This window comes from Lates calcarifer, linkage group LG19 (assembly GCF_001640805.2).
Source record: "Lates calcarifer isolate ASB-BC8 linkage group LG19, TLL_Latcal_v3, whole genome shotgun sequence".
Classification (NCBI taxonomy): domain Eukaryota; kingdom Metazoa; phylum Chordata; class Actinopteri; family Centropomidae; genus Lates; species Lates calcarifer.
The window spans coordinates 7,108,489-7,133,224 of record NC_066851.1 but is presented as its reverse complement, the minus strand read 5'-3'; the positions used below and the strand labels follow the sequence as shown (position 1 = coordinate 7,133,224).

At 39.0% G+C, this 24,736-nt stretch overlaps 2 protein-coding genes across 2 annotated transcripts in view; both read left to right on the top strand.

Moving 5' to 3' along the window:
* Positions 1 to 592: 592 nt before the first annotated feature.
* On the top strand, positions 593 to 5,098 carry sdsl (serine dehydratase-like). Its single transcript, XM_018697871.2, has 9 exons — positions 593 to 734; positions 1,632 to 1,794; positions 1,995 to 2,031; positions 2,140 to 2,279; positions 2,376 to 2,464; positions 2,575 to 2,808; positions 2,912 to 3,042; positions 3,225 to 3,311; positions 4,004 to 5,098. The coding sequence occupies exons 2-9, from the start codon at positions 1,648 to 1,650 to the stop codon at positions 4,105 to 4,107; spliced, it is 969 nt and encodes a 322-aa protein (XP_018553387.1). The 5' UTR covers positions 593 to 734; positions 1,632 to 1,647; the 3' UTR covers positions 4,108 to 5,098.
* Positions 5,099 to 11,269: 6,171 nt separating this feature from the next.
* Positions 11,270 to 24,736, top strand: part of syt14a (synaptotagmin XIVa) — a 40,559-nt gene continuing 27,092 nt past the window's right edge. The window contains 2 exon segments of the mRNA XM_018697851.2: positions 11,270 to 11,527; positions 24,497 to 24,544. Of these exon segments, the coding sequence (XP_018553367.1) occupies positions 11,515 to 11,527; positions 24,497 to 24,544 (61 nt within the window). The 5' untranslated portion in view covers positions 11,270 to 11,514.

Genomic DNA, 24,736 nt, shown 5'->3' with positions numbered 1-24,736 from the left:
TCCTCTCATCTCTTTTACTTCCAAGAGACAGTCCAAAATAATACTTGTTGACATTTGATAGAATGAAAACAAAAACTTCACAATAAGGGTCAAGTATGTATTATAGGTGTGTGTAGTGGAATAGTTTATTTCAGAGTGACCAGCTGCACGTTTCTGGAAATCTAAAGTGATTTAAAATATGTCTTATTATTATTATCACTGCCATAGTAGTAGTAGTAGTAGTAGTAATAGCAGTAGTAGTAGTAGTACATTGCTTAACACTGAAAGTTTTGACAATAAACCAATGTTACACTGAAGAAATGCTTAAGTTAACGTTCAATTGACTTAAGTAAAGTGAATGTACCACGTGCAGAAAGTATAGTATATATAGATATAATATCCATGCAGTAATGTAGCTGTAAAGTGGTTCATCTTGATTACTTCATACAAGTATCTTGAATTTTGATCAATAAATTATCTGACTTTAATAATATATTATTAGTTATTATCTGAACATAATACAGTAGTGGTAAATGTACTCATCACGTTACAGTAATTTCTTCAGTCATAGGCATGTATCTGATGGTAATCCCTTATTTTGAAAGTAGAGACCGGAAGTGGTAGTGTTTTGCCTCCCTGGCTCTGCTGTCCTGCCACATGCTACATCAAGTAGCACAGTTGAGAATATATATTTTTTTAAATGGCGTTGCGTTAATGCTCCCAGTTCATCGTTCAGCAACACCTTTTATCTAAACGTAAGTATTTATCAGCCTCATGACGTACACTACGACATGATGATGTACGTCACTGCAGTCGTTTACAGTGTAATACCTCAATCACATTTACTATACGTCATCTCACGTTTTCTAATACTGAGTGTTTACTGCATCAGTTTACACCGCTTGTTGTTGTGAAACCAGCTTGTTGAACACTTTTATTCCATATCAAAAGTTGTACAAAACAGCGCACGCTAATGAAGATAGAGAAAAAAAATGAATCTCCAAATAGTATCGGAAAATATGTTACTGTTTAATACTTAAGGGTCAGTTAAAACATTATCTTACTCTTCAGTAATGTAACAGTAGCTTGTGTGGTTTTTATTCTTCCGTTAGATCTAACTTCAACTGTAATTTCATACTGAAATATTCTCAGTTAAAGCTGCAGCATGAGTATGACTTCACACTTGATTGATTTTAAAACTGAAAAATTTCAGAGAGGTTTTTGTCGTTGCATCTAATTTAGAAAACATGATTTTACTGAAAGACAGTGGATACGAATTCCCTGCTCCAGTTACTTGTCATTAAAGTTATCTACTTTAATCTGTTGTCACTGCCGCTTACATCAACATCTACAATATGTCACATGAACATGGGCTCCAAGCAATATACTAGAAATATGACTATTTTGTGTCCATGTTCATGTGTGCATCAGTCTTGTGTACTTTGTTCCCAACAGCACTTGAAAGCAGCATTTACTGTGCATCTCACACAACAGGGCAAGGGGCAACAATAAGGACTTTGATAACAATCTAAGATAAACCTTTTTGTCCTCTGAGCCACCACCAACAGCCCTGCTATGATAAAATACCCAACATCCCTTAAAATACACGTTGACAACGTTGGTAGCTGTCTAACACATTGTTTGCCATTCAGTGAAATTAGTAGCACCATGGCAGAGCATTTCCACCTGAACACACCGCTGCTGGAGAGCACCAGCATGTCCAGACGGGTGGGAACCACCGTCTATTTAAAGATGGAGAATTCGCAGCCATCTGGCTCCTTCAAGATCCGCGGCATTGGACACCTCTGCCAGCAGGTAGGAACCCTGAAGCCTCTGCTGGTGTTTGTAAAAGCCTTTTTCCTGCAGATCATATAAGACAATGACTGTTTCACATGTCCTTTTAACTAAAGGCCGATATGGTCAGACTGTGGTGTAGATTTCAGTCAATTATACAAAAGTTGTTGGGGGGGCGACGACACTAATTTGACATTTCATGTCATTGCTCTCCTCTGCAGCTCGCCCGACAGTCCAAAGGAGTTGTCTGCTCTTCAGGTGACATCCCTGCTGTTACATTGCCTGTTGATATCCACAATACAGTGTCTTATGAGTGTTATGATGGTCTGACTCTAATACAATAACACAGTATGGCTTCTTTTCTAGGTGGTAATGCAGGTATGGCTGCAGCCTATGTAGCCAGAAAAATGGGTGTACCGGCCACCATCATACTTCCCTCCTCTTCTCCTCAGATGGTCATTCAGGGTCTCCAGGACCAGGGTGCTGCAGTCAAGATTGTAGGGAAGGTAAAGTAGAATATTAAAAGTATGTAAATTATTTCTTTGTGGCACACATGCCAGTTCAGATTCTTGTTTGTCATTTTGGAAATTTTTTCTTCGTAGGTTTGGGATGATGCCAACGCAGAAGCTCTCAGACTGGCAGAAACTGAAGGACTCACCTACGTGCCTCCGTTTGATCACCCCCTGCTATGGTAGGAACATTCATCACAGCTTTAGTGGTTGGTTTCTGCAGTGCAGTGTAAAACTAATCACTAACTGACTCAGATTTCATTTGTACACCTTTGTCCACATGTACCACCAGGCAGGGTCATGCCAGTATGATATCAGAGGTTGCAGCCTCTCTGGGTCCCAGTGTTAAGCCTGGAGCTGTGGTGGTGTCTGTGGGCGGAGGAGGGCTCCTGTGTGGAGTCATTCAGGGCCTGAAGGATGTAGGCTGGGCAGATGTACCGATTGTCGCCATGGAGACAGTTGGGGCGGACTGTTTTAACGCAGCGGTTAAGGAGGGGAGGATAGTGACTTTGGACGACATCACCAGGTTGGAAGTTAAAAGAGCTTGAAATGTTTTTCTGCAGTAAAGTGATTAAACACATCCAGTCGTAACTTCATCCTCACCTCTGGCTCCATCTGTCTTCTCACAGTGAGGCTAAATGTCTTGGAGCAAAGACTGTTTGCAAGCAGGCTTTTGAATACAGTCAGTGCAGTGAGCTGACGATCATCTCTGAGCTGGTGACTGACCAGCAGGCTCTGCACGCTGTCGAAACATTCCTGGGTTAGTGTGTGTGTTTTCAAATGTCCCTAATGACTTGTTTACAGCAACAACTGACGTCTCATTCTAAAGAAAGGGAAATAAACACTCTGCTCTCTTTAACTTAATCACTACCAAAACCCTTTATAATGAAGTTGTCTTTGCCTTTGTTTTACTTAAGCTTAGTGCGTGTGTGTTGTTGATAGATGAGGAGCGTGTGTTGGTGGAGATGGCATGTGGAGCAGCACTGGCAGCTGTCTACAGTGGACTTATACGCAGATTACAGGATGAAGGTAACTACTCTGAAGTCATTGTCTTACTAAGTGAAAATGAATCTAACCGATTCTGTTGGAGGTGATACAACAAACTTCCTCTTATTCTACAAATAAGTAATTAATTTTGCTGTACACTGTGGTCGAGACAGGAATCAAGATGCGTAACACAGTTTACTTTGGCAGAAGTCTTTGCTCTCCCCTGGTTCTTATCATGATGGATGTACATATGATACGGCCTTTTCAGACTGTAGCCATGTTGGTAGAAAATGTTTCAAAGCGGTAATTAGGATGTTCTTAAAGGAGCTATGTGTAAATTTTCTCTGCCAGTGTTTTCTTGCTGGGAGTGAGTGGTGGCAAGCGTCAGCCATTGTTGTGTTTACAAGCAGTTTGAATACTCTCTGAACAGCGCTATTTCTTCAGGGCACACTGGATGATGGGCTGCTGCTAGCTGGTTAGCATGCTAATTTCAATAGAAAAAAAGTGAAATAGAAGTTTGATGCTTACCTCTCAATGTTTTTTCTAGACTAGTAAGTAAACAACTTTAATGCTAATGTTAGCTATGTAGCAATAGCAAAACTTACATATAGCTCCTTTAAAGATGTAAAACTGTGGAACTAGTTTTCAGAAACTCATCATAACTCCCATCTAATGAGGGGGAACATATGGAGATGACAGCAGGGGCTCATCTTAGCTGCAACTCTTTTTCTTAGGTCGCCTGCCGACTCTCTTGGGCCCCCTGCTGGTGATCGTGTGCGGTGGCAGCAGCGTCAACATGGAGCAGCTGATCAGCCTCAAGCACAAACTACAGACCTAAGCCACCGTGTGTGTGCGGGCAGGTGTGTGTGTATGGGTACATAGCAACAGATATGTTTTTATATGATCAGACGATGTTGGGCTGCCACAGCTGAAAAGTCATTGCATTAATTCAGAGTATAACATGTGGATGGGTGAATGAAAGAATGGATGGAGTAAAGATGGATTCCAGGGAATGAAAAAATACACAAAATGCAGGATTTTAATGATGAATGTAGAAGCAAAGGTCTTGTGTGTCTATTTTTCTGTTGTGTTCCCTTTAACACTGCAGTGTCATTTAGTCAGAGAAAACCAAGACAGTTTCTGCAGTTACAAATAATTGGATTAGATATTACATGCGCAAATGTTTTTAACACAAGCTGGCTTGATTGTCATTAACCAGTTACATGGTTTCCCCACATGGTGGTGTCATAGTTCACTGTTCAGAAATACAATGACCATCCACAGTCTGAGTCAGATTCAGAAGCTTGATATGAAGGAGAAATGCCTCATATAGAGGCATATAGAGATATTTGTTGATGTGATTTAATCATGAATTAATTCTACTTCAGTGCAGCACTGACAGTCTGAGGCATCACAAAACTGCCCTTACATTTCATATTAACTTAAAGACACTGCAAATATTTCTGTATTTGATTTTTTCCTTTTTGTGGAAACATTATTTTCTCAAGGCAATAATATATTTGAAGTAAAAAAAACAACAGACTTTTAATAGTGAATTGTTATGTTTCACTTTCACCTACACATTAAATTTAGCAGCTCAGTCAAGTTGTGGTATGTGTAGGATGGCATTACTATGGAAACAGCTCCTCGCTGTTCAGCCTGCATCAGTGGAGAGAGATGAGTTTAACAACCTGTTGATGGTCTTTGCCATTTTAAATGGATTAAATTGCCATTTTCTTTGTCATTTTTTAATGACAAAGTGAAGACATATTTTTAGAAAGTTCTACAGATTCATTAAAAATCAAATATTGAAATCTTTCACGTACAAATGTATTCAGACTCTTAATTCAGAAGCCCCTTTAGCAGCTATGAGTCTTCCTGTGTAAATCTCTACATGACAGATGTGTCTTACAGCCTCTACAGTGTTGCGTTGGCTGTATGCTTCAGGTCACTGACGTGTTGAAAGATGAATTGTCACCCCAGTCTCCAATCAAGTTCTAGACACATCTCAAGGATGACTAAAGCAAAGAGAGGTACCTGACCACAGTCTGGAGTGCCACAGCAAAGTGTCTGAAACCTTTTATACAAGAGAGATTTCGAACTGGAGTGAAACGTCTCCATATATAACTCTGTGGAGGTGAAAACTGGCTGATGTTATGGTGCAGGCAACAGGTGTTTGAGTGCTGTACACTGTCATCTGCATATCTTGTATGAGATAACTGCGTTGTCAAAATTCAGTTTTCATTATACTTACTGTAATGAAACAGCTAATATTAATAGTTTAATATTAGCAGCTTCTGTATATTGACAATGAAATAACCAGTCAGCAGGCTGAAGCTTTTCCAATGTGATGATTATCTGACACGTCATTTGGTGACTTTGCACCCTAGGAAACAGCAATGGACGTTTTCCTGACATTTCACAGACTAATTTAATTCTGTTAATCAAAAATGTAACTGACAGATCAATCGATAACGAAGGGTCCAAACTCTTAAGTTGTGCTTACTAGATTTTTCAGGAGCTGTCAGCCTCACTTTGTGGCCTTCATCAGCAGATGAAGTTTAAATAAATTCAACTTAAAATTCAATAATTTCTCAGCCTCTGCATCACTTCTACTCCATTTTGTACCATATCATCACTTGCAAGATCAAGATCCAAGGTCTAATATAATTCATCATGTGAACTGACTTTATCAAATCTACATCATCTACACTGATGCCTCGCTCATGTATGGATTCAAACTCTCAACTTTTTGACCTTGGTGGTTCTATTGGATCAGTCATTCTGCACTGAGGTGTGTTTGCCTTGATGAATAACACAGTTGGTATTCAGGAGCAGCTTTTCAGTACATACAATGACTGTAGGAAATACTAAGGAGCTTGAAATCTATCATAACATATACAATATATCCATCATGAATATTTTTTTTAACTAATTAGTAACACAGCCCTGAGTGTGTTATGATCTTCATTTGACATTTACATAAAAGCATTAACTAAATTCTGAGATGCTTGTTGCTAAGCATCCTTGCTTGCTTGGAGTGAATCAAATTAATGTAAACAAGGTGATATATAACTCAGTATATTGCAGTTATGAAACACCTCTCATTCAGTTGCAGCCTGTGGTTGAAAACACATGTACTGTATAGATTGACCTGCTCCTCTTAATAGCCAATTTTCCCAGTGGCACCATAACAGCAGTAGGCTGAACTGGATAATTCCCAGGAGCACAGGCAGTGTTCAAATCACAAGGTCATACATGGAACAGACATGATTGGATTGTAAATGCTGCTCTCTAATGTCATACTGTGACCCCTCAGTTCATTCACAAGAAGATTCTGATATGGAAATTGTAATGGATGCTCGGTCATCTGATCACCTGTATTGATAAGAGGTGTGTGTAATCATCTGCACTGTTCTTACATGATCATAGAGCAGTCTAACTCATCTACCTGTTCAGATGAATCCAGCTGACCCCACAGCTGTGCCCCCTCCTCTGGCGACTGTGATTTGGGCCGTAATGGATGTGCCAGCCCATTTCTATGACAACAGGAGGGAGCTGCTTTGATGAGCCCAGCAGAGGGCATGTGAGCAGAGCTGCAGCTAAAAATAGGACAAAGTAAACAAGAATCAATGGACAGGAGATAGAGAGGGAAGCAGTGTATGTCTGTGTTTATGTGTTTGGGGATGCATGTCTCTCTCTCTCTCTCTCTCTCTCTCTGTGTGTGTGTGTGTATATATATATATATATATATATATATATATATATATATATGCATTTGTTTACATATTTTACTATTGACAGCCAAAAAATGATTGACAGCTCTTGTCCTTATGTCATTTTTTTCACATTATGTGAAAAAAAAAGTTTTTTGTTCAATCGCCTCTAAAGCAATGACTCAAAACTACAGTCACACATCTTGAGTAAACTCTTGGAAAATATCTGATCCCTGACCAATTTGGTGTTTTCCTGTTGAGATTTGTATAACTTCAATCTATCTACAAATTCTGTGTCAATAGTGAGAGATTTGAAAAATAAAAAGTAAAAGGTCATTGTAGGAGGCTGAGCATACTGGGCCAAGCTTGTATTTGAAGCCAATAGTATTAATCTACCATGTTTTGGTGATTTGTTATTTTTTATTTGTAAATGAACTTAATATGCATGAGTGGATTCAGATGTTAGCTAACATGCTACATGGTAGTAAAGTGAGATTTAGCTATGATGTAAAAGTGTAAATACAGATGATGTAGATTTGTAACAGTCCCAGTTAATTTTAAGTCAACATTATACAATTATGAGTCAATATTAAGGCATCAGACACACTGAAAAATAGATATGAAATTACTGAATGTTACCATGTGCATTTGCTAGCAGGTATTCTGGTTTCTGTTTTAATCACTTTCACCTGTGAATTCTCAGTCTGCAACACATGATGCTTCAGAGAGCTGGTTCCCAGCCTGGGTATTTGTAAGGCAGATTTCTTCATCAAGGTTGTAGAGAAGACTTGTTGAGAAGTGCAAGCAAAATGTTTCTGGAGTGGATCAACTCTTCATGAAGGCAATTTATAATCAGTCCTGGGTCAGTCGGTACAGTCTGCTCACGCAACCAGAAAGACTTGACAAAGAAACACAGAAAATGTGGAGTATGTGAAGAAATAACCCACATAACACAACACTGTGTAAGCCACATGTTCCATATTTAAATTATAGTCAAGACATACCATGTGATAATCATCATATAGGACTGCTGAGGCCCCTAGCCATCATGTACTTTGCTTATTGAATTAACTATTGTACAGAATATAGAGACTAATAAAAAGTTCAGCTGGTGGTCAGTTATAAAATCATACTATGAACATCAGAAACCTGGGAAATTCCAGTGGGTCTGGAAATGATTTCCTGGGTAGAAAGTGAGAAAAAGCTGAACTTATCATTTACTAAATTATGTTTCTTCTTTGGACTTTTTTTCTAATCTTTCTAAACTTCCCTCTCATTAAATACCATCTGTCCCCTGCCAGGCCTCTACAAATGATTCATATGGGCTAAAGCAATCTGAAATGGAAAAATTCAGCTGAACTGCTCACAGCTTCTAGAAATGCAACCAATGACAAGAGGTCACAAGGCAGTCTTGCTTTACATTAAAGGGATGAGAGGAAAAAAACATTGAGGAAGAGGCAAAGGGTATACAGAGCTTAATATTGTCTTAATGGCTGTATTTATATTATCCATTATTAGTGAATTACCACTCTTTGTGTTGGATGATGTACCTGCTTGCAAATGAGAAAAGGCACCCTGGTTATTAGGAAAGTTAAGATGGTTGTCAATCATCATCAGAGATGTGTTTATAGTTAGCTTTAGAAATCCCTCATGTCATTAAGCTGATCAGTCTCACAGTTTGCAGCGTTAGTAAGTGCACAGAATATCAGATGTCTTTGTGTTGCACTCAGTGGAGGATCCAGCCGAAGCATAATGATTTCCTCTGCCCTCCCTGAGCATTGTGCAGCTTTGATCAGCCATCACATGGAGCGCTTTCATGTCAGCTAATAGTATTTAAACTTCATGTCAGATTATATTACAAAGTATTTTTCAGATATGTGCCTCATGTTCATATCTGCCGGTCTCTTCTTTCATATCTATCTTTCAGTGTATCACAAACTAGACGATCTCCTGTGTACATCCCACGTTAGATGCATGCCAAATGCTGCAACACACACTCACACACTGTTTGCCTGAAGATGAGGTTTCTAAAATTAGAGGGGGAACAGAATGAGGATAAAGACACAGTGTGTTACAAATGCCTCGATTGGGTAACATTTGCTCATGTTTTTGACAGGGAAACACAAGGTAGAGCACAGCAGCTGCTGTATGTATCCATGGCAACCCGATGACGGCATGGGAGTATAAACTGAATCTCAAACTTAATGGGTTTTTATAACTCTATTGCAACAACAGGTTTTTATTAGCATCCATACAATGTAACAGCTGCACGTTTTCAGTGGCTGAAAAAAAGACCCTGGGATACTTTGTACAATGGAGGTTGTGTTTAAATTTTAGGCAGTGGGTTGAGAGATGAACATCAGCAGGCAACAGTATTTTTCTGACTTACAATGACTCCAATAGCAGGATAAGCTTAATTACAATGTGATTAGATAGAAATGAATAAGGGTTTAATGAAGCATCAGGAAATGGGGTGACTGCAGCAACACAGAGAGCGATTTAGATCAGACTAGAATAAATACAGAGTACTGAGGGCAATAAAGTAATTACACAATAACACAAGCAGCTTATAAGTTGTTTCTCTGTGGTATCATTAATGTTAAAAGCAGGTTCAGGCAGGGCAAAGGTAAAAAACTACTCCAAGTAGGAAGTGGGAGTGTGCAGCCTGTAGGATTTAATGTACAATAAAAAGCATTTGAATATATTCTCTAACCTTTACTATACTAACACCTGCACTTAGAGCACAGCTGCTATGGAAAACGCCCCAGAGAGCATGGAACAGATATTCTCATTAGTGTTGATACCTGCTGCCTGCTGTATGAATATTTAATTGCAGTTCTGTATTTACCACCTGACCTTTTAAGATTCAAAATTCAGACAAACAAAATACATCAGACACTTTGACGATCTCAGATTCTGTCATTTTGTGATGATTAATGGAATTTTGAGGTTACATTGTTATGATGCTGCTCTTTGGGTTTATAAATATTGACAAGTAATTTCTGAACTTTGTGGCTGTGTTGCATTCTGCTGCATTAAGCTACCATCAGTGTTCATATCTGCCACTTCTGTGATGGATTTCTACCTGCATGACTGATAATTGCCAGTGAGGCGAGTGTAGGAAGAGACTCTTGTTCTTTGGTTCTGCGAGGCTGACACAAACACTCACAGTTGTCAGAGCGGCAGTCAGTTCCCAGGAATCAGAGCTCTCTCTTTTCCAGCCATCAGCAATCAGAGGATGATTAGCAGCAAAGGCAGTGGGTGAACCAGCACCACTGACTCATTTGAAGCAGGACTGAGAACCACTGCTAAAGAGAGCTGAACATTTGCCTCAAGTAGTCCGCATATTTAACCAGTTATTTTCAGTAATATATATATATATATATATATATATATATATATATATATATATATATATATATAAAATTACAACATAAGACAGCTTATCTCCTTTGTTTGTGTTTTGCATGAACTTTAAGTTAGATGTTTTTCTTTCACTGTACTACTCTATACAGAATAGACCAGTGAAAGATACTATATTCCATATATTTTTTTATTTGTTTACATACTACAGTATTACATTATATTGTTTTTAGCATATAGCTAATCACAAAAATATTTGATTTATAGGCCACAGTGTAAGAACTAACAGTACTTAGTAAGTATTAAACATTATAGTAAAGACTTAGCACAGAAATTAACTTCTAACTAGCATCATTATTTAGCATCAAACACATCTTAGTCTATCCAACCTAACAACCTAACCCAACAAACTAACTCAACTTTCATTATTAAGCTCATGATTAAATGATTTTGGAGTCTATTGGTGATAAGGAAGATACCTTGTAATTTAATGGGCATTAAAAGTTTATTTAAGTCACCTAAGTTACATAATTAAAATGTGATGGCATCTATTGAATATTACAATGTTATGTAATATGCTTATTAGATAACTAGTATTATATCACTATGTAAGACAGTTGAATAATTAGCTTAATCAGCTTAGCTTATTTACATTAACTTGTGGGTTAGCTAAAATACATTATTAAACTGAATTAGCATATAGCTTAATAATGTAGCCTATCTTATCTGAACTAAATTAACTTTTGGGTTAAGTGAAATACATTATTTAACTGAATTAGCACTTATACTGCCATCATTATTAAGATGTATTAGCATGTAATATATTTTAATAATGTAGCTTAGCTGAACTAAATTAACATTTGGGTTACCAAACTACATAATTAAACGGTATTAGAAGGCAATAGTGCGTTTCACATTAAATAAATATTTTGCTGCACTACAAAAATCACATGTAATCAGTGGTATGTTCAGCCGGAGTAGCATGTTTTCTCTTGGCTGTAAATTATAGATCAGATATGTGTACAGCACTTATTTCAGACAGTCAGCTTCCTCCCCGCTGTCTCATGGACTGTACCACAGCATGAGCCTCCCCCTTCCCTCACCCTTGCAGTGGGCCGCTCCCCCTTCTTCACCGCCCGCGTTGGTTGAAGCCAAAACAGAACATCATGGCGATTGATGGTAAGTAGGCCAATAACGTCTCTCCTTTCCTCGTAATTAACTTCAGCTGGAAATGATACATGTCATGGGTGAATTCTTTAAGAGAGAAAGTGAAAATGATTTCATGAGAATGGCGCTTTCTTCGCCTGGAATCAGTGAAAGTTTTTTTCATTTCTTTAGAGCGGTTATTTTCCTGTGCTGTGTGAGAGAGTAGAGGAGACAGAGGAGTCTTGAAGCGGCGTTTGCTCAGTGTGTTTCTAACGGCGGTGCTGAAAGGATAGCTCCGCTATTTAAACGGCATGACATGTATTTTAACGGAGACAGGCTGAAGCTGTGTGTTTTCTGTGCTGCTTGGTTGTCTTTTCACCGCTTATTTGGCACAACTCTGTCATTTGCTTCACGTTACAGTGGACTGGCCGTTATGTAGCTTCGCTGCATGTTGGTACTTTACAACTTGGATTAAAGAGTAAACCTCAGACAGACTGGGGTTTAAGGTGTCAGCTGGCGCAATTGTGAAGGCAGAGTGTCATATCATGCCAAGTTTTTAGACCAGTTTTTTTTTTCCGTCTTTTAATTTCTGAAATTCCCACCCTGGGCTATGTGCTTCTTTTACCACCCCGAGGGCTGCTCTGTGTACAGATGTGTGCGTTTACTCTTCACCTTTCTCTGCTTATGTAACTTTACAGGTTGTAAGCAGCTTTGGTGCTTAGTTTATCAGTTTGAATATAATAATGCTGGCAGCAGCAGGATACATTACTTTAAATGTCAGTGGAAAGGGGACATCACATGGCTTAATGACAAAATGACAAATGACCTGTTTTGTAATGAGACAGAGTGGCAGCCTTTTCCCCTTTTCATCCTGTATGAAAGACTGTGTTCTGGAAAAATATCCATTTATGGGAAATATTATGTTATTAATTTAAGAGTGAAATAACAATAACCTATGTTCAAATGTGCTCTAACACATTTGTGCCTTCAAGGAGAACTTTTCTCCCCCCAAAAGTTAATATGGTGTTTTATTATCATTATTATTGATCAACAGAGTGGTGAGAGTGAAGAGCTTGAGTGCAAGTGATGACTCCACATTAACTGAAATATAGATCACAGTAGAATACAATGTGAGTCTATGTAGATGTTATTTTTACATGTTTTGGGGCTTTTTCCAAAAATAAAAATAAAATAAAATCCCTGCCAGTGCTACACTTGGTCTGTTCCGCAGTGTGCTTGTGTCTTTATGTATTAGTGGGCAGTGGAGAGGTGACAAGAAATGAGGGGAGAGAGAGAGAGAGAGAGGGAGAGAGAGAGAGACAGACTGACTTTCCCAGCAAGGAACACTGAAATCATAGTATGTGTCTTAGGCCAGTGTAGGACGCCTGTGAAAACTGTGAAACTTTAAGGTCTTCACCAGTAGTGGGGAAAGGAGAAAAAATTGGGGCCTGAGGAATACAGGACAGCAGAGTTCACCTTTAGAAACCAGCACAGTGATGTGAACTCTCCAGGACTTTCTGTAAACTAGGCGGATAGATCATCCAACAACCCAGGGCCTCTGAGTTAATCACACTTGAATTGAGAAAAACATTGTTCAACAGAAGTATCACTATCATCAAGTGTATACAGGGGGATCTGGAAAAATATCTTGACGTGATCCTCAGTCACACGTGTAGTTTGATGTCTTTGGTATGAACCAGAGAGTGATGCATCTTTGTGATGTTTAATTTGTCACTTTTTAAAGAAGAATCAATTCACAAGTGCTGAAGTGAAAACAGTCTCAAAGGCTAATCTGGAGCTTGTTTATTGAACAGCTTTGCTTTCATTAGACATTTTACCATCAGAGGGAGTTACTTAAAACAAATATGATTCCAGTAGTTTCAACTTTATCTTAGTATAATGGACTTTTTGGCCATGCCTGAGCCTTTTTTCCACATGTTGGGAAAGAAGCACAGAGCAGAGTCTACAAATGCTGCAAGACACAGCATCAGAGGCCTCTCTTCACCCCTGAATTGCTTAATCTCACCCTCCTCCATTTTATCAGACAGCCGCACCTCGCCTGAGTTAGATGCTTTTTCTGCCCCACCCACTGACCTCGACTTCCCACTACATTAGTCAGCAAAGTGCCATTTCCTGAAAGGCCATGATTACAGCGGTCCCCCGTCAGCGATATTTCGCCGCAGCTAGTCGGCTCCTCTGAGATTTATGCAGCAGCTGTGGGGCTGACTGACACCTACAGCATCCAGAGGCCGGGCTGTCAGCACCAGTGGGAGGCTGGTGTTTCTGTCTGTACTTGTGATGTTAGGTTGGATGAGCATCAGGAGGTGTCACAAAAACACAGGAACAAGCTCTGCCTGACATTTTAGAGTTAGAGTTAATTTAGCTGTTATGATGTTTTAGTGGCTCTGCGTGAATTTAAAAGGGTGCTGTTATTTAGAGTGCACCTTGTCGGCTCATTTAAAGTTGACACACTGCTGCACCACTCCATCTGTGCTGACACTAACTAAAAAAACAAGCTAAATACTAACTACTGTACACAGTGCAGCTTCAACTAACTCTTTTTTTCATTATCAATTAATGTACCAATTATTTCTCTATTAATCGATTTATTTTCTTAAAATGTTAAGAAATAGTGACAACGTGGCTGTCCCAACTTCTTGGAGCCTGTGGTGATGTTTGTTTTGTCCAACCAAAAGTCCAGAATTAAAAGGTGTTAAAATTTAAACTGAAATATGATTTCAAAAAGCATCTTATTCTCACATTTGAAAAGCTAGAAATACTAAATTTTAGCATCTCTGCTTGAAAAATGACGAAGAATTAATCAATTATCTAAATAGTTAATTTACTAAAGGTTTCAACTCCAAAATAGAGTTTATTACTGAGAGATAAAAGTAGGAAACATGATAAAAACAACCTGTAAAAAATTGCAAATGGTAACAACCTTTGCATTAAATTGAAATAGCTTTTTAAATGACATTTCTCAACATTTTGGACAAAACAGTAACTCACATTTTTTTTTATTTTTAGCTTTCTTGATGCCTCAAAGCTCATAATCACCAACATTCAGTTGTGTGATCAGGTTTATTTTGCTAATTTAGATTGTGCTTCATCTATGACTCATCATCTTTAAACTACCATTTGCACAGTGCGCTTCTTTAAATACCAAATATATCCGAGCTCGTTAAGCTTGTTAATTGGATCTTGCCAGCAGACTCAACACAAGATCACTGAGTCACTTAACTAAGCTTATGCACACAGAAGCTTTTTTTTTTAGTTAATTAAGTAGAAATATAAACAAGGATGAATGCTTTAAAAATTAGCTGATGCACTAACAACTTTTAGAAAATCTGGAAAAGTACATCCTCATTTGTTTTTTCGCCCCAAATGTTATCACAACAGGCTCCACTCAGTCCTTGGACCGAGCTCAGTGCATCAGCTCCTGTCACGAGCTGTAGACAGATTGACTGCCGACCCAAATGGATTTCACATATCCTGGTGATGCCCGGTTTTCTGGCCAGCAGATACTGTACTGTATATGAAGCCTTCAATATAAGTCCTGAGCTGGAGCCAAGTACAGAGTAGGCAGACCTGGAGGTGTTGAGCTGTGGAAATAATATGTGTTAAAATTACAGCAACAGAGAAGCTCTTCATACTGACATTTTGACAGTGTCTTCCAAGTCTTACTGAAATCCCTGCCAGGTCATTCCTTTTCTTGTGGCTTTTTTTGCCACTATAGGTAAATCCATCAAGAAATCTTCAAGTGTCTTATGGGTAGATCACAGATGTTGTTTCGTCTAATAGAAAAACAAACATCACATGGTATCCTCGAAACATTAAGGCCGCGTTTTCCATGCACCCCGTTGCTTCCAGTCAGGACTCTTTCGTCATCTCTCCCCTCCTTTTCCCTGGCATGGCTTTGTTTGTTTTTGAGAGCGAGAAACAGGATATGAGGCGATAATAGCCAATATGTCTTCGGATCATTTGTGCTAATGTATGCTGTGAGAGAGAGTAGCTGGAATAGACCAACATATTACTTTCAAAATAAAACTGTTTCCTGTCATGTCCCTTAAATCAATAAATAAACAGGAGATTTCAGTGTCATCGGAGCTAAGAGGAAGTGAAGAGGCTGCCAGTCCTTATGGTCAAAGTCCTGATTATTTATGATGGTTATAATTAAAGCTGCTCTAATCAATATTTTTAGATATGCATGTATTTAGTAATTTTAAAGCTGCAACAATCAGTGTATTTATAAACAATGGATCAATGGCTATATGTAGTGTAAAAGGTGGTGTAGAGTGTAAATCGCTCATAGTTATGAACCCAGATATTACAACCAGCTCTGTAGTTCCCTTCAGCTCTGCAAAGTGTTTAAGCATCTTTCAGCTAATTGTTAGGTTTTAGGATTTCACTGTTTCTTTTCACCCTCACAGCTCTCATCACTGCTTCCAGCAGCAGCAGGCAGATGTTTTCATCAATAAAGCTCTGGTTTCCTGCTACATGTCCCAGCTGTTAAATTCATTAGATAACAACAGGATTCTGTGACTTGTTGAATTCAGGACACACCCGTCATTCTTTTGTGATATTTCAAACTCTTCTCTGTACAGTAGACACGGTATATCTGTTTGTTCCTCCATGGATTACTCCCAGGGACCTTTTTGCTCAGGACCTCAGAGGTTTGGTCTGAGGAGGTTTTGATGAGCATGTAGTTCTTACGGTATGTGCCTTTTATACATGTTGTGCTGGTAACACATGGACAAAGCAGACACACAAAGATGGATTGCACACCCACTGCACTGACTCATCATTGACAGTGTTTTTGCTATATATCAGGCTTTTCTGTCATCTCAGGGCTGGTTGTCTGGTTGAGACAAGGCAAGGGATTTGTCACTAGGAGGATTTTTGTGCAGTTTACTTACTGATTAGCTCTCCAGTTGATACATGGCCAGGGAGATTGGGAGCCAAACTGAAAGAGCAGAGGGACAGTCTTAACTCAGATCATTTCATCCTTCTTTGACAGGGATAGAGTGTTAATCCAACACTTACTGTGACATTGATCAAGCTGTCGCAGTGAAAAGCTACAGGCAAAGTGTGGAGATGCACATGACACTGAGGTTTGAGTTTGATTTAGGAATAACAGATTTGCTGTTAAAATCAATATTTGTAATTTCTTTTTTCTGCTATTATCATTATCTGCTACTTTTTATGGGCTCAAGGATTGCCAGTTTCACAGTGTTTGTGAAATGAATATTCTGACTCTAAATATGTGGCTTTGCAGTTCTAAAAATAAGGTATCAACTGCACTACTTTTAAAAGTGTGTTTCCATTTCCCTGGGCTATGGATAGTTCTGCTAGTATTGAGCAATGGATATCTGTGAGTTCACACAGTTCTCAGGTTCCTCTCAAGAAACTCAGTGCAACAGTGTGTTGACAGATGTAGTCTCAAGGAAAGTGTTGCTAGCTTTATGAACTTACAGCTGAACCGTCGGGTAAGCTGGCTAATCTTTGACATGCTGTATCCTCCACCAGCTAATTGGCTTAGCTGGAGCTTATTTTGAAGTCGCTCTCCTTTCATTGTGACAACACGAACATGTTTCAGGAGCAACCTGATGTAGTACGAACCATCCCTCTGCCAGTTTCAATAAAGAGACCAAGTGATTTTCATGTAAATGGCCCCTGACAAGCAATCTGCCTGAAAAATCAATTACTGCTGTTGTCGAGAGGATATGAAATAACCTAATAGAATAACACAAAGTGGTTCTCTGCCATTGTTTTACTGATGAGGATGAGGACCACTAAATGTTAAGCTGTAGCTCCCTACGTCCAGTCCAGTAAAAAATATATGTGTATACATGTATGAATTCACTTTAAAGCTGTACTCATCAATATTCTTATATTTAGAATGGATCAAATGAGTAAGTGTAATGTAAAAGGGGAATTATCACCGTAGCTTATTATCACCTTTTAGTGTCTTTCAGCTAATTGTTTTAGGTTTCCTCCCCAGAATTTTTATGTTTTGATTCATTCTTATCAGCCTAGTCTCCAGCAGCAGCAGGGTTTTGTTTCAGAGAAAAAGGTCTAATTCACCAACTATATGCTACATGCACACTGACAAAGTTAGTGACTAGCTAGTGAACATGGTAGAGCAGCTAGCATCTGAATGACCAGGTATTTTCCTGAGTTGGAGTCAGTGGAGTCCAAAACAGAGCTGAAAGCAGGATGAATATTGGATTTATAATTGTCAGATGGCCAGAGACAAGACACAAATTGAGTTGTCTTTGTCTGCTGGGTGTGTACGTAGGCAACTGTTTGCTATAACACTGAGTTAGACGACACCATTCTCATACCTGTACAGTAAAAGTGAAGCTCCTGCCAGCTTAGTTTAGCATAAAGACTGTATACAAGGGTAAGCTAACTTGACTTAATCACAATGCACATGGAATGTGTTTAATTTAATATATTCAAAAAAGTAAAAATTGTGCTTTTCCACTGGTTGCCTGGCAAGACATAGTCCGGTACACAGCCCCCATGACATAGTGTCCAGAAGTGAGTTTCCCAAAATCCCAAACTATTGCTTTAATTTTAAAATACTTGTCTATATGTAGCACAAGTTTGAAACTTAATGGGGGCATTACTGCAAGTTTGTTTCCCTGAGTTCATTTGTCTCACACAATCATCTTTACTGACCTCAAACAACCAAATATCTCTGTCAGGTCAATTTCCTCAGCCCAACTTTCTGTGTCATGGCCTCAGTCCATCCTTCTCTCCTGAACCCAGACATGTTAGCCTCAGCAACCTGATTAAAGGGGGCAGGTAGAGGAGATTCCTTATAGAAACTGGGACGAACCCTAAAAATGCTTCTAGCCTGGCCCCAGACGTCTGCATGAAAGAAGAGGGGAGACATGAAGGCTGTGAGGCCACAGACTTCACCTTGATTTAGTTTGCAGAAGTGAGGCACGCCTCTCTGTGGAGCCAAGGGTGAGAAACAAGAACTCAGGCACTGTGCATATCGATCACAACTGGTGCTTCAAATTGATTTCTGTCAGACTCAAGAGGAGATCACGTGACCCTCTCCATTTAAAGTTTTAAGAGTATAAGTGTTGGAAAAGTAGCAGAACAAACTTGTCTGGTTCTATCATCACTGTGGGTCTTGTAATTTGTGATGTTGGGCTTTAATATGAGGCTGATCATTTCTGTTAATTTTCCCTCAGTGGTTTCAAAGCAGCTCATTTGTCAGTGAGGCTGTTTGTTAATTAAGATGTTGAGGAGTTGGACTGATCAGGCCAACTTCAGAAAGTCATGGACAACACTGCATGCCAGGCATTTACCTCCCTCTATTCTATGTTTGGAGGGAGTCCATGCAGAGATCAGGTTGATTATATTTTGAAGAAACTTGCTGCCTACATTATGTATTAATGAGTATAATTTGGCAGTATGTTCACATTAGTTTTTCCCATGTGTTCTTGGTAAGCACATTAATGCACAAGGATTTTCCCATTAATGCATTAATCTGCTTATTTTACGGTCTAATTTGCATATGTTTTGATATATTTAGGTAAGTAAGACGAAGCATGAGGGAATGAAATGTTGCTATTTGAATGAAAGTTAGTAGCAGAGTCCCATGGCTATGATGAAAACACTGTTTTCAGACACCAGTAGTAGAATATACTGGCATCTTTAGTATTGAAGGCTACATAAAAAAAGAGCATTGGTTTACAGAAGGTCTATTTACAAAATATTTTAAAGATGTGAGAGAAATTTCTTGTAGTTTGATATGAGCAGCCAGCACTGTGTACCTTATTCAAGAGCACATACAGGAAAATGTTATTTTTGACAAGTGTGGTGTGTGGTGAGTGAAAGAGGAGCGAAAGAGCACGGGGAGCTTCCTCCCACACACAGCTGCTGTATCGATCTGCTGGACAACAGCAACAACTCGGGATTTGAGCTCGTAGTTTGGCAGGAAATTTTGTCAGACAGTCTTGTCATGTAGAGGCACAACTTTCCTCAGCGGCTGTGTTTACATGAGATACATACACAGACACTGGTTTAGGTGTTACTGAGGTTTAAATGAACCTTTGATGTCTTTTGACAGTTTTCCTGTGGCTGTGAATAAACCAAATGAGAATTTTTGCTGTGGCTCTTTGGGCAAATGGTGGTGATATTTAGAGCTGCAATTAACAATTATTTTCAGTATTGACTCATCTGTTCACTGTTTTCAGATGGATTTTTTAGTCTGTAATATGTCAAAAAAAAAGAAAAAAGAGAGAAAAAAAATACACCAATCACAAACCAGAAAATATTCCCTTATTTATGATATAACAAAGAGATCAGCTGTAAATCCTCACATTTGAGAGGCTGTAACTAGTTAATATTTGGCATTTTTGCTTAATATATGACTTCATTAGTCAGTTATCTTAACTTACTTGATTAAAGGAAAGAGATTTTTTACCTGCAACAAAACCTCTTTAATGAGAGTGAGAACAAAGTAGCCTATAGTCACGCTTTTCCATCCATAACATTTTGCAGTAATTGAGCTGACGCAGACATAGATATATAGATGTGACTTTTAAAAAGGATAGTCCATTAGTATGTGCTGTATGAATTTTATGAAAATTACTCACTCTCTCCCATGGCCTGAGACCGAGAGAGTGGAACTGACTTTCTGATTTCATCCAGATATAAGATACTGAGCTGCTCAATAGGAAATAAATTTGAAAGACTAAAAGTAAAAGCACACACGACAACCTTGTCAAGGTTATTCTGGGCTGGAAACACCACATTACTGTTAAATTATATGGTGATAAAAACTTGGCAAGTCCTGCAAAAGCAGTTTATCAGTCACTGTGTTTAGACTCATCCAGCAGCATCAGAAGCAGATTTTAGTTTGCAGAACAGTCTCAATTATACAGTATATTTTTGGTCCCTATATTGTCCAATCATTCTTACACCATATTACATATTAAACACTTCTTATTTTGTCCAACCAACACCAGCAGCCTAAAGATATAATATTTAATATCACAGAGGACAAAGAAAAACAACAGATACTTGCATTTGAGAAACTACAACTTGCACATTTTTTTTTGCCATTTTTGCTTGCTATATGATTTTAACAATAAAATGAGCAATTACTATTCTTTCAATCAACCTGTCAATTTTTGAACGCATTGTTTTGCCTGTAGTGAGACTGATCTAAACCAGCAGACAAAGTAAGCCCTGCTCTCATCAGAAGAAATATGAGCTGGATTTTTCTGTCAGACATGACCTTTTCAAGATTGATGACCCAGACAACACAGGATGAAACTATATCAACAAGGATAATACAGTATATTTATTCCCATCAGGGTGGGTTAGAGTTCAGTTATTTAAATACCAATAATGTTTTAGTTTTGTGGTCTCTACATTGTGTATAAAGTTTACTTTTTACAGGCAGCAAAACCTTTTTCATTTCTTTTTTTTAAAGAGACCAGTAAAAACATGCATTTCTTCAAGCTCCACATGACTTATTCCTTTGTAGAAATGTCATTATGTAGTTGAAACATTAGCTTGGTATGAAAAATGAGGCATGAGGCAAAGGTCATGTGCCAGTACAATCATGACCTTCACACTACAGTGACACCATTTGTATAGTTGCTGTCAGCCTTTTTGTAGCTTTAGCTCAGAACTGTACAAATCTTACAGGTGTCAGTGTTGAAGGCAGACAGAGCTATTTGAAGGCTCCACCTGTAGGCAGATCCCAGAGGCTGCAGCGGAGCTTAGAGACTAGGAGGCCTTCACAAGTGTGAGTAATAGTTCTGAATTACAGTCAGTCTGGAAGCCTGCCTGGTGAAGAAAGCCATGGCAAGCTCTTAGTTACGGCCCTGTGTCTGAATAACAGTGTCTAGGTATCTACCTCACACTCACACCCCTGCAGCTGCCACCCGTTGGGTCCAGCCCATTGAGCTGACACAGTGTTTGATTAAATTCAGAGTGACAGAGGACCTCAGTGTGGACACACAGGTAGAAACATGGCCTCTCCACCATACACTGTTCTTGATTCTGGGTCTGTGGCCAGACTCACTTTTAGCTGAGAAAGTAGTGCAAGGTGGTTTGCCTGTTTACTATTAATGGCAAGGTCAGTCAGTTAGTCCACTTCCCTGGTCCAGTCTCAACAACTACTGGATTGCCATGGAATTTACCACAGACAGTCGTGTTCTCCAGAGGATGAATCCCACTGACTTTGATGACAACCTGACTTGTGAAGATCACAGTCATGGTGCTGACTGCTAGTTTATTGTAAGAGCTTCACCATTGTCATGTTGATTTCAGACATAGTCAGAAGTAGAAAGGACTATAAGATATGGCCAGTAAAGGGACAGTTTATTGACAGTAACTGAATTGTTACAGTAAACACACACAGCTGAAGCCTTTTCATCCCAAATCCCCTTTAGATGAGACAGCAGTTGGACAGAGCACTTAGCTCTGCTGGCAGAGTGGCCATTTACAGAAAGCCCAATTCAGACCTTAAATGTGCCTCGTGTGGTTTGCACAAGTGTATCCCACTACATAGGCTCTACTTTGAGAACTGGGGTGAGTGCTTTCTTGCTAGAAGCACACTTAAGATTTAGAATCTGAAACCCATACCCATGACATTTTAAAATCAGCATACAAACATTAAATATTCATCAAACACAACATTTTCCTTTCAGTCAAGAGGACATGAGGTTAATTTGGTAATTAGGGTGTTCAGTTCACGAGTTAATGAGTCTATTCTCGTGTTTGTAATTTTATGTAATCATTAAATGAAAGTGATACAAGAGTGTATAGATGTTGCCAAGAATTGCACCGAGATTAGAAGACACCCTTCACATTCAGAATTTGCTAATGGACAAGGATCACTGAACTGTGCCGGCTTTAAAACAAAGCTTTCTAGAGTCAGATCACACATGAACATCTCTTTTTCCCATCTGCATTTTAGCAAGCCAGTGAGTTGAATTCAAATGGCATTTCAGGATCTTGTAAATCATCTCAAGTCTTTATCTCTGCTGCCTGGTGCAGCTCTGATATGCAAAATCAACAATTGGTAACACAAAGTTGCACAATCAAAGGCACATCAAGCTGTGGGTTTTCTAAATGTCAGATGCTGTTCACTGACTGTCACAACATAAATGTTCTGTTTGGAGGGTGACTCAGCCTGAATAAATTTTCCTAAAAGAGAATTTTTTTCAATTATTTTGTTGTAATGAATGATATGAAATAGTTACATATTTGGGATTGTGTTAATTAATTTTGCTTTTATTCAACTAATATTTCAAGGACAATTTTCTGATTCACAAAGAGGGACCACATCACTTATGAATTTGGCTTACTGGAACAAAGTTCTGTATGGAGAAATGTAGATGAGTAGAGAGTGTCAATGATGGAAAAATGAAATGAATGTTGAGGACAATTTGATGAATAGAAGGTGGTGGGTGGACAAGTGAGTAAAAGGTGGTAGGTTAAAAATTCAGGGAACCTAGTGGGTGTAACATTTTGGGGAATGTATTTGTTTGCCCTCATGCCAAGAATTAGATGACAAGGTTAGTACTACTCAAATGCAGAATCTGGCTGTTAAATAGTAGGCTACTACTGCTAAATGTTAAACAACAACTAGCAGCTGGTTAGCTTAGCTTAACACAAACACTAGAGGAAGAGGGAAACAGTGAATAGGCCCAGTCCCCGTTACTCTAATGGCTTGTCTTTCTTCACTTATGGTTGTTTTTCTGAGGGAGAGCGGGGTGTTCTTTTAAGAAATCCAGAGGGAGTTAAAAATAAGCATAAGTGATATATGAATACAAGGTGCTATCAAAAAGTTCAGAGACGACACCTAAAACAAGCAAAAACTGCACCTGATATAAATTTTGCTGCCATTGCCTTTTAAGCAATCTCCTTGTGCAGTGACATACTCTGGAAGCCCTGCTCTGGAAGCGCGTCAAGCATGAACTTCGACTTGCACTAGATCTTATCCACTGTGTCAAAACGGTGACCAGTTTCATTTGTGTTGGTGTGGGCAAAAAACGGCGCAAACGTGCAGGTCGCTTGTGCTGAATGACGTCCCTCAGACTCCTCAGAACGGTGCAGTAGAACTCAGCCTTGACAGTCTACCCTGGGGGATGAATTTTATGGTGCACATGTTGATTGCGCCATCCATGTAGTGTGAAATACTGACTGACAAAAGTTACTGCTTGCACCTGCTGCATGCGCATTACTGTGCTGCACTCTGTCGGTCTTGGAACTTTTTGATTACACCTCATTAAAATTGATTAAATTTGAGTGAGAGAGAGTTTTGAGGTGGCAAGATGTAAGACGTAGTTACCATAAATAAGACTTCCAGATAACACATTAATAAACATAAACACATGTATGCACAGTATATCCAGGTTTTTAGCACATGATACTAATTGCTTATTACAGTATTTGTGGGAAAAAACAACAACAGAACAAAAACAAACCCTGGCTTTTTGTTTCCAGCCCTCAGTCGTGCACTGCTCCTCTGCCCACAGAATGACACAAATCAAGCTGCAGGATACACACACCTGTCATCAGCTACTGTTAAAACACCTCAGAACATTCAGTGGGCAGGTAGAACAGATAATTACCCAGAGCTTTTTTACTTAATGTCCATTAGTGCTTCACAGGGGCTTAAGGGAAGAAAATATAATTAAACTCCTAGTCACTGCCTTCTAAGTCAGTCATCATGTACAAGCTGTTTGAATAAGTATTAAATGTTAAATGCACTGGAAGGAATGAGACAGTAACAGACAGTAAAACCAGCTTGTATGCTGAACACCCACATCAGACTGCCATCATCCAGTCTCTGTCAGTGTCCTCTTATCTGTGTTACTCTTGTCCTGTGTTTTTTTTTTTTTTTTTTTTAGAAATTTGTCTAAATGTGCAAACATATTTAAATGTGTTTCCAGAATGTTTGTTTTGTCTGTCGTTCCCTCCATCACAGCGTGTCTCATTGAAACTGCATTGTCTTTCCAGGTGGCGAGCGTAACTGTGGAGTACATGAGCTGATCTGCGTCAGAAAAGGTAGGGCAGATCAGAGCTCTGGGAGGTTGCCTTTGACCCAGCACTGCACCTCCCACTCCACCTTCCTCATCAGCATTTATCACTGTGAAACTGTCACCGTTAAAAACTTGTCCCTGTTCTCCTGTTCCACTGTTGTGCTGTCCTCACTATTGTTGGGCCGTGCTGTTTTTGTTTCGGTCGTCTTTTGTTCTA